Below are 13,787 nucleotides of genomic sequence, written 5' to 3'. Positions count from 1 at the left end.
GTTTCAAAAAAGGCTGACTAATGAAAGTATGTACATATAACATATATACATATACACACATCTTATATAAATGTATATGTATACAGTGTATGCATGTACATATATATATATAAATATGTATATGACTCTGAATATATACATACATACATATATAAATATATATATATATATATATATATATATATATATATATATATATATATATATATATATATATATATATATATATATATATGCATGCACACACGAGTTCTACATCATGGTACATGAAAGATGTTCCCACTACTCATCCTGATGCATTTAGTCTGGTTCTACAAGTGTGGAATGTAATTTTGCACAATATAAATTTAGACTTATCAACTCATCCAACTCTCGTCACAGTCTCTAATTATGTCTCTTAATGATTATAATAATGATAAAAAAGAACGAAAAAAAAAGAAAAAAAAAGAAAGAAAGAAAGGAGAAGAAAAAAAAAAGACGAGTGTTGAAAGGATTGAATGCAAAATTGGTTTCTAAATTTTCCCTCCCTGCTCAATAAATGATTTTAAAGTATATTGTTGTTCAACATTAAATATTCATAACTACAATTCCTTGAAAGCTCAAAATCCTCTTTTACAAGCACACCTTCAGCTTCTTCCTCGCTCAGTAATCTCAGAAATTTTGTCCAACCAAAGGTTTCGTTTTAGATTTTATATTCTCGTTTGATCCTCTTTTCTTTTCTTTTCTTCAATAGATATATGACTTAATAATTCTTACACCCTGTGCATATGAATTCAAGGTCAATGTATAATTTATAACTCTGTATACTCCCACCAGTCTTTCTCGTAACCCTCGTGGACGTGTTCCAGCAATTTTCTACGACGTTGATCACAGTACCTGCAAGAGAAGAGAAGAATAAGAATTTCCTTCGTTTCTTAAACATTATGCTGTATGAAAAACGACTTCCATTGGCAAGGAAGATCTTATATTTTAATACAATGCACTTTGTTTTGTTTCTTGAGATCTCAAACACTTTCAGGTCCAATAAACTGAAGGGAAAAACTTTTGGTCACCCAAGCATACTGCATCCTAAACGACATGGACTAGGAATTAATACTACTAAAATTAAAATCAGATCTGGATATTGTAATGACTTATTGAGTAATACTCACAGAAAGCACAAAAAATATCCAAACTAAATGTAAGAGAAAAATAAACACAAAGATAACTACTCTTCAGAGCTCACTGTAATTACTGACAATACAATCAACAACACAGCAAATGCTCTGCAGCCGACCCCCACAACCTGCAGCGCAGCATACCGATTGGGTCATTCAGGTCCATAGCCGCGTACTCGCACCTCACCATCAGCAGCCTCTCGATGACTAATGCTGAGACCTGATTTGATGAGATGGACAGCTCCTGGCTTGCTCATTGGACCACAGGCTCCCCTAGCTCCTGGGTAGCTGGCCCAGCTTGAGAGTACTTAGGCTCCAGCACCTGGGCCGAGATCATCACTATGAACATCCTACTGAGTCCGACACAGCAGCAAGCACTTCACAGCCTACCCTAGCCTCCGCTGTCAGAGAGCCTTGCCAGCTCCCCTGTCAATCTCCATCTACATCCAGCACCCAGCCATACCTTCCTACAGCATTCTACGGTGTATCTGCAGTAATTATAAAATACTGCATAGCATTTTCCATCATGCAAACTCACTGACCATGGTACATGCAATTAGTCTAAACCACATGGGCACCATGCCCTGCTTGTATCCACTTGTACCCAAGGCACGCTCTTATCGCTCTGCCCATCACTTGTCGTATGTAAGAGTGATCTCAACTTGACCCAAATACACACTCAGACAGCCATCCTTCATACAGTACGACAGTTACCCAGCCTCTCCGCTACTGCCCACAGCCACCCCTCGCCAGGGCTCGCTAGCTGCAGGGACCATCTAGCACTGACCTGTCCCGTTTGTATCATGTTCATTTCTACTTGTGTGTAAACTCTTATCAATAAAGAGTGAAGCTGTATAAATAGTATGCATCCTTCCCAAACAATGTCAACATAGAAAGTTAATAACCTTTTATACATATACTGCTTATTAATGACCAGTGCAATTCAGGACACATGAATTTACCCATATACAAGTACATGAAGCACATGCTTGTACATAAATATATATACTCAGTAAGTATTGACATTTTTGAATTCAATTAAACTAAGTCATACATTACTTATCTGAAAACAGCATAAAAATGAGTAAATTTCATGTCAGTCAAGCAGCAACCAGTTCTGTTTACATATGGCACATTACCATGACAATGGAATGATTACATTGAAATACTGTAATGTCATGATTTGTCTGGTACCACGTGGAGCATTACGGCAATGCATGGTACGTTTTGATTTCAACATGTGTCACTATTGTGAATTAGCTGGTCAATGGCTATGTCTCTGAATTTGCAATTTTTAAATTAGCTGACTCTAGATTTAATGAACAGTATTCCTTGTCCAACATCCCTAAATTTTGACTCACTTTTTGATGATTAAATTCACTAACCCTACAACAAAAGTTATTTCTTTTGTTTGCTACCCTGCTTCCACTAGTGTAATTGCCTGAGCTAGGATTTCCCTAGGTACCTCCCTGATGAACACCGTAATAAGACGAGAAAAAGAAGAAAAAGAAAAAACAAAGAAGAAATAACAACCACAATAAATCCAAGTATGCATCCTATGGGTATCCAAAAGCAGTTTCCTAAAGGTATCTCACCTCTAATATGAAAGCCAGCTGACTATTTTTTAATATGCTATGATGTTGCATAGAATGGTTGTAAACAAATAACCATTCCTTCTCTGCCTCTACTATTGTAGAAACAGAAAGCACACTTAGAATTCTTTGCAGATTTTCTAATAAAACTCATTTCTGCTTACAGTAGCATCAACAAAATTTGTAAGTAATTTCTTAAAATCAATAAATAATGATATACAATTCTATTTCTCAATGCAAATAATCAAGTACATTCAAATTTTCATAAAAATCAAAATATATGGGGTAATCCTTATTGCACTAATAAATGAAACTTGAAAAACACAAGACAAAAATAAAACATGCAATATATTATTCTGGGATGATCTACAATAAAAAGGACTAAACACATCTCTCAAGAAGAGAGCCAAGAATTACTCACCTGTATTTATCTTGAACTTTTTGTTTGATATCTGCCAAATTTTCCTGGGTTATATCACGCTCTAAATATTCACTGAGCGTTTCTGTGGCACTTTCGACATCTTTCTGATTATCTTCAAATATCACGGACTGGTTGTTCTTGCGCAAATAGTAAGCAAACACATACGTGTACATGAGAGTTTGCCGACAATCACAAAGGATGTCAACTGCTTTCTTTAGGAACTGAACCTGAAAATTAAACTTGGATTAGTGGCTGTGCAATAAACGACACTAAACCATGTTTTCTCCAATATGTTAAACAAAATTTACGTATTACAGTATTAACAGAAACAAATAATTACTTTTTTCCCAAAAACATGGAAATCCTACCTCAATCCAAGACATGTTATGTTGCTGCATCTCTTCCATCTTCTCCTTGACAGCTGCGTAGAGTTTGTTTTCAAACTTGAGGGACTGCATGTGGTTCATGTAGCGGTTGCAGTAGAAGAGATAGCGCTGGAGGGCAGCACGGGACTTCTCTTGGGCATCTCGGGCTTGCTTGGCTTCATCCTCGTCATATCTGTTACACGAATACCTGTGAAGGAGAAGAATGAACTTGCCATTAACATCTACCTAATGAAGGATTAGCAGACTCTCCTTTTCTAAACCCTGATAAAATAACCTTCTCAGATGAAACAGGAGATGCTAAGACAAATAAGAATGAAGTGGGAGTATTCTCATATGTGTTTTTAGGTCTCTCCTCCACATACCTTTCATTAAAGGTACTCATATATATGGGATAGTAGGTATGCTCCTACTCATTCAAGTCTATATGTCTCTTTTAGTGCAGTGGATCAGGAAGCCTAGACAGTGATGCCTGCATATTTCAAAGCTCCATGTATTTGAGACTAAAAAGCATGACTGCTCATGCAGTGCAAGGATTTTTGTCTTTGTTCATTCTAATTTTTGTCTGGACTATAACTTGGAAATATATCATATATCATATATATATATATATATATATATATATATATATATATATATATATATATATATATATATATATGTACACTAGCGGGGAGAGGGGAAGGGGAAGGGGAAGGGGAAGGGGAGGGAGAGAGAGAAATCAAGGATAACAAGCATACAACAAAACTATACAACAAATGCAAAGACATCAACAAACAGCCTACCATCGCCACCATCAACAAAAACATAACTAAATAAGAATAAAACACAAAAAAACACCCACCACGAAGATCCATGGGGCTCCCAGGGTCCAAGGCACACCCAGCAGAAATCGGCCTTACAGCTCTGGTTTTTACACACCATGTGGTTGCATCCTCCGTCCTTCTCGATGGTCACTTTACACTTTGGACACTCCTGGAATGGTATACATTTATGTGATCAGGTCTCATCTATTGGAGTTTGTGAAGGAGAATGGCCAGAAGATAACTTTGCAAATGATTTGTGGTGGTGGACACAAAAAGCTTTAAATTTTCAGGTCTCACCAAGGCCATTTTTTATCTGTGGCATTCATAGAGCTTGAATTTACAAACCAGATAATTATGATTTGTATTAGTATGTTGTCACAGCTTTTGAACAGTGGACAGTTACTGCGGCCACTCTTTGTAATATTATGGCTTTCCAATATATTTTTGGATAACATCAATGTAGTGAAGTTCAAGAGAGCTAAATATAACACCAAAGCCTTCATAAAAACAAGCATAACCCTCATCTACTCCTACCTTTGTGTTCGCAGCAATCCAGTTAGAGGTCTCAGAATCGTCGTCGCACTTCTTAATCCAGCGCTTGAGGAGGTGGCATTTCACAGGATCATGCCAGTTCTCTCCACAATTGAAGCAGAATACCTTACGGCACTTGCACATGACAGGCCGGGCATCTGGATATTGCACCTTAATCGCATAGTTGCAGTCAGGGTATGGACACCAGCGCAATAAACGATTACACTGAGGAGAGATTTTTACAAATTTTATTTCATGTTGATTTTTACACATCTAAAAGTCACATTTCTTAATAATTTCTTACATTCTTGAAAATAGTTAAATTAGTATCTACAGAAAGAAGCACTTGGTTTTATCAGTCCAAATTCACATCAAATAACTTGCAGAAAATAGAATGACATGACAACATTTCAAGCTAACACCCACACCTTATGAATTTATCTTATCCTTAACTATAAGAGAAGTTAAAAAAAACTGCTAAACATCTATAAAACTGAAGGACCCAGCATCATATGCTGATATCTTATATATATTCCTATTTGGTATTATACAACACACAATGTAATGAATGTTTACTCTATATATTTCAAAATTTAATGCTTTCTATTTTCATTTTTAGTTTAAAAAATACTGATGAATATAGTTAATAACAAACTATGTCATCCATGAAAAATGTATCTGTATTGGTTTAACTGACAATAAGGTACATCATCTTGAAAAAGTACTGATCCATGCTGGGTTGAGCCACCACTGTAGGCTGTTTAAGATTCACTGTCCTTGATATTGCCTAATTTAATACTAAAACATTGTAGGATAAACTTATGCACTCCTGCAAGACATATGCAAAGTGACTGACAGTGGCATGTCTTGAAATAGGTTTGATTATGTTTGTAATATATTCTTTAGTTATTCAGTGGAATATTCTAACATCTGAATACTCCCATATGTAGAAAAGGTATGAATGAGACTGGATATCTTCACAATACAAGGGTACCTAAACTGTGGTCAGATACAAAAGGAGGAAGAAAAAGACTGTCTACCCTCAACCTGGCATGGCTCAAAATTTTTGAAGGGAGACTGTTCATAACCTGTCACAATATCAAGTAAATATGATTGTGTTCAATATGTGTGAAGATAATGAGAGCATGATAAAATTAAAATGCGAGTGAGTGAATAAGTGTATATGAATCTCTTTACTTAACCCATAGGACCTAGATGTTGTGGTCACGTCATGGAAAAACTAGTCAAGGAGTAGGTGACGTAAACATGCCGTCATCGGGCAAATTGGCAGCGGCCCAGGTAACAAATATGAAATGTAAGGTGCATAAGCCATGACTGGAAGAGCACCGGCTCCAGGTAGGAAGCCATATCCAAGCTGCGCATCGTATTCCTGGCTGCTATGACTGGAGGCGCAGGTTGTGTTACGAAAAATTGAAAATTATGAAAAAATAAGATAAATGACATAATTAACCAAATGTTCCTTTAAACTACATAAAGATATGGAGTCTGTGCAAGGAAAATGAGCTATTATCATCTGGATTAAGCAAATCAAAAGACAAATATGGCCACTGGGTAAATGGGGGGGGGGGGGGGGATAAAAAAAAAAAAAATAAAAAATAATAATAAAAAAAAAAAATAAATAAATAAACAAAAAAAAAAGTTTATGCAAAACAACTTTGCAAAGGGTAGGCACAGAGCCCTGTAACTGCCCATAAATGTTCACATGCTCCCAGCCTAATCTCAGCATGCCTGGGATATTGGCTACTTATGTAACCCACTACAAGTTCGCATCACCCTGCCACCAGCCATTTTGTCCAATGATGGCATGTTCATGTCATCTGGCCCTCGACCCAATTTTTCAACGACGGGACCGTAAAATTATCTGGATCGTAAGGGTTAATAATCCACACCCACCAACAAATGACAATGGAAGGCTCACTGTCCTCACCTCTACAAAGCTCTTGGTGATGAGATGCTGGTACTTGAGTTTAACCTTGGCGTCTGTGATGAGGCGCATGACGGTCTGGTCATCCACCAAGATCGAGCACAGGTGGGCAGCGCACGATATCGTCTGCCCCATGCCCTCGTCAATGATCTTTGTGGTGAGGTATTCTGTCCAGCAGTTAGTGCAGAACCGGTGCCCACACTCAATGCCTGTCATCATCTGTGAGAGGTGGAGAATAAATGGCATCAGATATGACATGTGGAAATGCCACAAAGACATTACACACTACAAGCTAATTTACATGTAGATAGAGGTAGAATCCCTTGCTAGATTAATGAATTATCAAATTTCACACCAAAAGATCCCACTTAATAATCTAAAGCAAAACTTACCGCTGAAGGCATGTTGAGAAAGCAGATCTCACATTCCTCCATCCCATTACTGTTTTTGACAAGTGGCTGAAATGAAAAAAGGAAATGTCAATAACCAAGAGAAAATGTATCCTAAAAAAAGATTACTTGTACCTTTCAAGTTTCATGAAAAAAGAAAAGGAAGGAAAGAAAAAGAGAAAGAAAGAAAAAAAGTCATTTGGATTGAGAACCAGAAAGAGAAAATCAGGAGAGTGTACAAAATTTTCAAGCTGGATTAGCCTTCGGAATGAACTGTCTAATTACCTCTTCTGGGAATAAATATTCACAACCTGTTTTGTTTATTCTTCAACTGAATAGAAAAAATGAAAATTGTTAGGTCGAGGTGATGCTTCAATCAATATTTTAACAGATATCAACAAAACTAACAGGTGCTACAGTCTTTAAAAAAGTTATTTCCATTTAGTAAATGTACTATTATATGAACTGCAGCTCTTCTATAATTTTTTTCTTTAACATATACAATAGTTTAAATCCTCTATCACTTTGTTTTCATTAAAAAATGAATGAAATGTTGACAATAATGTCTGAATGGGGGGGGGGGGGGAAGGAGACAAGGAAGAGGTGGAGGACGAGAAGAAAAGGAAGAGGGGGAGGTTAATGGTTACAAAGAAAAATAAATCTGATACTCATCAAAGGTCATATAGCACTATGGAAAGGTGTAGTAGTGAAAGGGATAAAGAGGGGGGTTAGTTGATGATTAAATGTGCTACATGTCAATAGTCGCTTGGCAGTTCAGGAGAAAGGGGAATTTAAGGAAAAGAGTCAGGGTGGAGCGAATCCAGGGGAGGGGGTTGTTGTGACAAAGAGTCACATGTGTATCCAAGGTTAATTGGAAGTGATAATGGGAGAGGAAGGGGAGTGATGCAGATGAAGCTGGGGGAAATGGGATATGTTGTGACAGAGTGGGAGGAAGGGGTGTAGGAGGAACATGAGTAGGAGGAGGATAGATGTCCGCAGTTACTTCAAGTTTAGAGGTAATGGGAGCAAAGAAATTGGAGGATCTTGATGAGGTGTAGCCATGTTATCTTGTGTCATGATTAGATTTGAAGGTCTTCAAGAGTTTCTGAAGTGGAGTTGGTTGGGAAGGTCTGAGAAATAAAGGTTTTCTTATAAGGTGGAAAAGAAGGGGGGACAGGTATTTGAGGTTGATGTAGAAGAGACTGATGGATGAGACGATACAGTAGAAGATGGGTTGGAACATTTAACTTGCCTTTGTGTGATGAGGAAAAGGGGTAGGTACCAGGGAAATAGAGCTTGGGGAGTCTGGAATAGTGGTGGAGACTGGGGTGTATGGATTTGGAATGGCAAAAGAATTTGACTGTGAGAGGGAGAGGGAAGGGCTAGAAAGACAATGAGTAAGAGATAAGGAGGCAAAGGGGAAACATCTTGGAAGGGAGGGAGAGGGGCAAAGCAAAGGATAGTAATGGAATAGGGAGTATGAGAAAACCCTTGTCTGTGTGCTTCCTGTCTTGCCTCACATAAAATAAGGACAAGCTTGAATCTGAGACTTGCCACTGCAGATTCAAACTTATAAGTAGGGCAGCCTCTATAATATACATTATGGGGACCACCATAGCTGGCAAAAGCGCATGATTCTGCAGAGCAGTCTGATTGCTCATGACCAGATTCAGCACAGATGCCAACAATTCTGACATTGACAGGGGAGGTGGGGGGGGGGGGTTGATATGGTTGAATGGGGAGTGACTCTCCACAAATATAAACATGAAGGGGGAGGTCATGACAACAGAAAGTATTCTTATCAATATTGATGGAAGCCTCGAAGGGGAATGGTGTAGCATTATACTGATAATGCATCATATTCCATGAGGTAGGTAAGTAGGTCTTTTCCACAATCTGAGCAATAACTGTCACTGACAGGGCAGTTTGTCAGGGAGATGGAGACAGTTCTGGTACAAGTATTGAGGAAGGGATGAGGCTGGTTTGGAATAGGGTTTTTCAGTTAAGTCAGTTAGGGTTGATATTGCTTTAGCTTGGGATTCAGATGTAACTGTGACATGGTGGAAACTAATGGGGCGGCTACAGAAGGAAACTTTGTCTACTTGCTTTTGGGGTCATTGCTGGAAGAGGAGAATGTTGTCAGAATGAGGGGCTGTAGAGGGGATCACAAAAAATCAATCCTATTTGACTGGGCTAAACAGAATATTCAAAAAGTTTGTAGAGGTGGGGGGTAGCAAACGGATGAGGACGTGTGGAAGACAGAATAGCGTTGCAAGAGGTAGCACTGCGGAGAGGTGGTCAATATGACTGCAGAGTTATTTTACTCTTTTGTTGCTGACATTTTGTGGATGGATTGTTAATCATGTTTCCTTCTTTCATTATTAAGGTTTGAAAGGCTTTTACACAAAAGAAACTAATAGTAAACAAAAAATACTACATAAACCCAGGATAAGACCATAAATTCCAAAAGAGTATACCAACGGAATGAAATAATTATGCTTCATACAACTCAAACTATAAAATAAGAAAAAGCAAAGGAAAGAAAAATTAATTATACATTTGCTCTGAGAACTGTGCAGACAAGTAATTTGATCTTTCTCAATATGATCAGAAATAAATTTTCAAGAAAATACCTTAAAACATGCAGATAAATGACACTGACCACGTTGTAGCAAATACTTTAAGTTGCAGTCAGTCCATTATATAGCAAAAATTCAAGAAAACACTGCCATTTAGAATCATTATTATCATGGGAATTAAGCATTTCAAATGATTTAGAAACAAGAGTTTTATCCTGGTATATATTACTTGAAGAAATCCTGAACATAGAATAGCATAGGCCACATTTTTTTTCTATACATATTAGGAAGGTTTTGTCATGAAATCAGAATTACGGCTGCAAATAATACATACACTATACTAATTATCTTCTTTGGATATGTCTATGCATATACGAGTTAAAAAAAGATATAACCTCTTTTATATACACTAACACGTATACAAACCATAACGTGACACACCCTGCATCATCTTCCTGAGGAATAATTACGAAAAAGAAAGAGAACGAGAAAAAGAAAAAACAAACTGCCTTACCTTTTGAGCTTTGGGAGTCTTGTAAGGACTGACGACATGCGCTTCCAGGAAGAGCTTCTCCTGGTCACCATCGTAAAATCGTTCCATTAACTTCTCTTTGTCCCACTTAAAGTGATTCAACAGTATTCTCGTTGTTGTTACAGGAATCTAGAAGAAAAGAAAAATCTTAGCATGTAATGATTCTTAAAAATGTTGTGCAAAATATGTAACATCCTTCTTTGCATGGTATTTCATAATTTTCTGTGTTGCTTTCTAATCTTGCTTCTATAAGATACAAAATCAGACATTAGGATCAAACCCTATTCACTAAAAAAATTGTAAACTCTAACTTAAACTTCTTACTAAAGATTATCACAAATCATTCAAGTCCATAAAAGGTAAAGTGAGACTAATTTGACAAAACAAGATGTACCCTGTATCATCTTTTACAATATGAGCTGTTAAAAGAATGATTTGGTCTTTCTTCCAAATAAAACTATTTGGAGAAAGAGAAAACCTAACATAAATTTTAGCAAGAATAGCTCAAAGACCTAGTAAAATAAGGAAATAGCCTAATGGTCCTATCATACTAGCATTTCCCATAAATTTTTGTATTTTCATATAAACATACCATATATATCACATGCATATGATACATGTGGGAAGCCCCAAATTCATTTGGAAACACAAATACTGATGGAAAAAGTATTAGTATGAGAGGGCCTTAAACTTTATGCTAGAATTTATGGGGTGGAGGTTTGTTGGGCACTGACAGAACAGCAGCCAATTTATCATAAAACAAAAATCTGCTTGCCAAGACAGAGTGAGCCAACTGACTCAACTCTATGAGGATATGTGGACTTAATTCCGGACTTGCACAAAAGGCTTTTGTAATTTCAGTTAAGTCGGTGTCATTTGTTTTTATGCTTCTAAATTAGTTGTGTCCAAGTGTGTAACCTTGCTTGCATGCATACCCAAAACTACAACAAAGTAAAGCTTGCAACTGATCTGGGAAATATTTTTCAATAAATACAATACTTCTCAAAACAAGGCAGATATCCTTATGTCATCAACGTTCAATCCTTTTAACCTGCTTCAATTTTCAAACTACATAATTTTACAGCATAAAAACAGGTAACCAAATATAAAAGCCACAAAAACATCCTTATTCATATACGAGAAAGAAAGTATGTTTTCCTTCCACTCTCCCTGTTTAATTCGACCCAATTCTGTAGGAGATCAGACTTAGCTGAAGGGGCCTGCTTGCTTGCCAGCCTGCTTGCCCCTTCAAAAGCTCTCCCTTGCATTGTTGGCACCCTCTGTATCTTCTGTCAAGAAAGGGAAAGACTTCAAAGTGTCAATGTAATTTCCTTCCTTTCTTTTGAATTTAGAAATTATCCATTAATTGGTGTACATGTATGTATATAGGCCTTAATGTGGTAGTGTATATGGCAATACCTGTGTGTGTGTGTGTGTGTGTGTGTGTGTGTGTGTGTGTGTGTGTGTGTGCGTGTGTGCGTGTGTGCGTGTGTATCTGTGTATGTGTGCGTGTGTATCTGTGTATGTGTGCGTGTGTATCTGTGTATGTGTGCGTGTGTATCTGTGTATGTGTGCGTGTGTATCTGTGTATGTGTGCGTGTGTATCTGTGTATGTGTGCGTGTGTATCTGTGTATGTGTGCGTGTGTATCTGTGCATGTGTCCATGTGTGCGAACGTGTGTGTGTGTGTGTGTGTGTGTGTGTGTGTGTGTGTGTGTGTGTGTGTGTGTGTGTGTGTGTGTGTGTGTGTGTGTGTGTGTGTGTGTGTGTGTGTGTGTGTGTGTGGCTACATTTAAACTAATGCCACTGTATCATCCCAGAAAGTTATAACATTTCATTCCTATATACAGTGATTAGACGTAAACATTCCTGTAGTAAATGTCCTAATTCAAACTTAAAATCTGCAAAAACAGCTCATATTGTTTTAAGATTCACATAAAGGAAAGAAGCCCAAAAATGGAAATCATACAACATCTATCTGTTTCTAACAGTCCTATGTTTTTTTAACAGTGTAAGAATAGAATATGAATAAGGGAACACTGGAAAATATTACAAAGGAAAGCTATATCCCTACTACAACTATTTCTACAACCCTTTTCATGTTCTTATCCAGTTCTTAAAGCTGCTAATTCTAAATTCACAATTGCTAATTCAACTTAAAGCTTGAATAATCCGAGGCAAACTATTTGAGAAATGGTTTGAAGAGAATGCCATTAATTCTGTGATCTTGGTTTATTAATTTTGTGTACCCATAGATGGCTCTACAAATGCTTAATTACTGACAACTCAGCTAATATTATCATTAATCATCAATAATCATTAATCAATAAATTGTTAATAATTATTATCAATTATCATTAGTCGGACATCTCATCTGTTTACCCTTTTTCTTGATTTTCAGAGAACTTATTTTATTTTACAATCAGTATTTATATAAAAAACATTAAAATAATTAATAAAGACAATCAAAATCATAATCATAAAAACAATAACAATAATAACCCATTGGATCTGTGACCATGTCATGATAAATTTTGACTGACGGCCAGGTAATGGAAATGACATTCTGAGATACTGTGAAGCCATCTATATATCATAAAAACAAACAAACAAACAAATAAAAACAATAACAACAACAATGTACTGAACATGTGCCTAGTGACAGTGGGTAAAGAAGGGCTTTTCATAAACTAAAAAGTGCTAAAAAAAAACAACAAATAATTTTGCTTCTGATGATCAAAGTATATGTAAACTGATTTCCCTCTATTTCCTTGCAATTTGCAGCAAAAACTTAAATAACTTCACATATAGAAATTACTAAAAAGAACTATTGGAAAAGATAAAACTGGTGATAATGAAAAAAATAAATAAACTACCAAAAATTACATAAATCAACCAATAACATACTGGTAAAAATACTCTTTTCAAAGATAGAAGATAAGAAAAATACAAGAAACTAGATTTAACGTACATGAAAGAATACAAATAAGCTAAAAACATTTTCCACAAAACAAATCTCAACCCTTATCTTGAAGCTACACAATACAAGTAAAAAGCAAACAATTAACAAATATAATATAAACAAGTCAGTCATGTAATCACTAAATACTAAAAACATAAAACATGGAGTTATTTTTTCACATGAAAACCTTTTTGAAAATAAGCATCTGTTGATAAGCAACCTGATCTACTATAAGACTTATACTGGTAAACTTATGAAATATTTACATAAAACCTAAAATCTTGATAAATCTAAAACCTAAAATCCTGATAAATGTTTATTTGACAACTACCCTACCACATCTACCACAGTCTTTACACAGGCAGCACAACCCTCATACTGTTTGACCTTCATCAAGAAGCAACGAAGTTCTACCACTTAAAATCTAGCAATATAAATTGTAAATAATCATGACTATTAGCCTTAAAAAATAAGAACAAAAGAAACAACTC

At 36.4% G+C, this 13,787-nt stretch overlaps 1 protein-coding gene across 1 annotated transcript in view; it reads right to left on the bottom strand.

The window, feature by feature from the left end:
- Positions 1–710: 710 nt before the first annotated feature.
- ari-1 (E3 ubiquitin-protein ligase ariadne-1) overlaps positions 711–13,787 on the bottom strand; it is a 13,889-nt gene continuing 812 nt past the window's right edge. The window contains exons 2-9 of the mRNA XM_027368652.2: positions 10,318–10,464; positions 7,228–7,293; positions 6,839–7,054; positions 4,894–5,115; positions 4,398–4,528; positions 3,539–3,743; positions 3,171–3,397; positions 711–876 (exon numbers count right to left, since the gene is read on the bottom strand). Of these exons, the coding sequence (XP_027224453.1) occupies positions 792–876; positions 3,171–3,397; positions 3,539–3,743; positions 4,398–4,528; positions 4,894–5,115; positions 6,839–7,054; positions 7,228–7,293; positions 10,318–10,464 (1,299 nt within the window). The 3' untranslated portion in view covers positions 711–791. The remainder of the gene's footprint in view (positions 877–3,170; positions 3,398–3,538; positions 3,744–4,397; positions 4,529–4,893; positions 5,116–6,838; positions 7,055–7,227; positions 7,294–10,317; positions 10,465–13,787) is intronic.

The sequence above is a fragment of the Penaeus vannamei genome, chromosome 5 (genome assembly GCF_042767895.1).
Source record: "Penaeus vannamei isolate JL-2024 chromosome 5, ASM4276789v1, whole genome shotgun sequence".
Taxonomy (NCBI): domain Eukaryota; kingdom Metazoa; phylum Arthropoda; class Malacostraca; order Decapoda; family Penaeidae; genus Penaeus; species Penaeus vannamei.
This window is presented reverse-complemented; position numbering and strand designations above follow the sequence as displayed.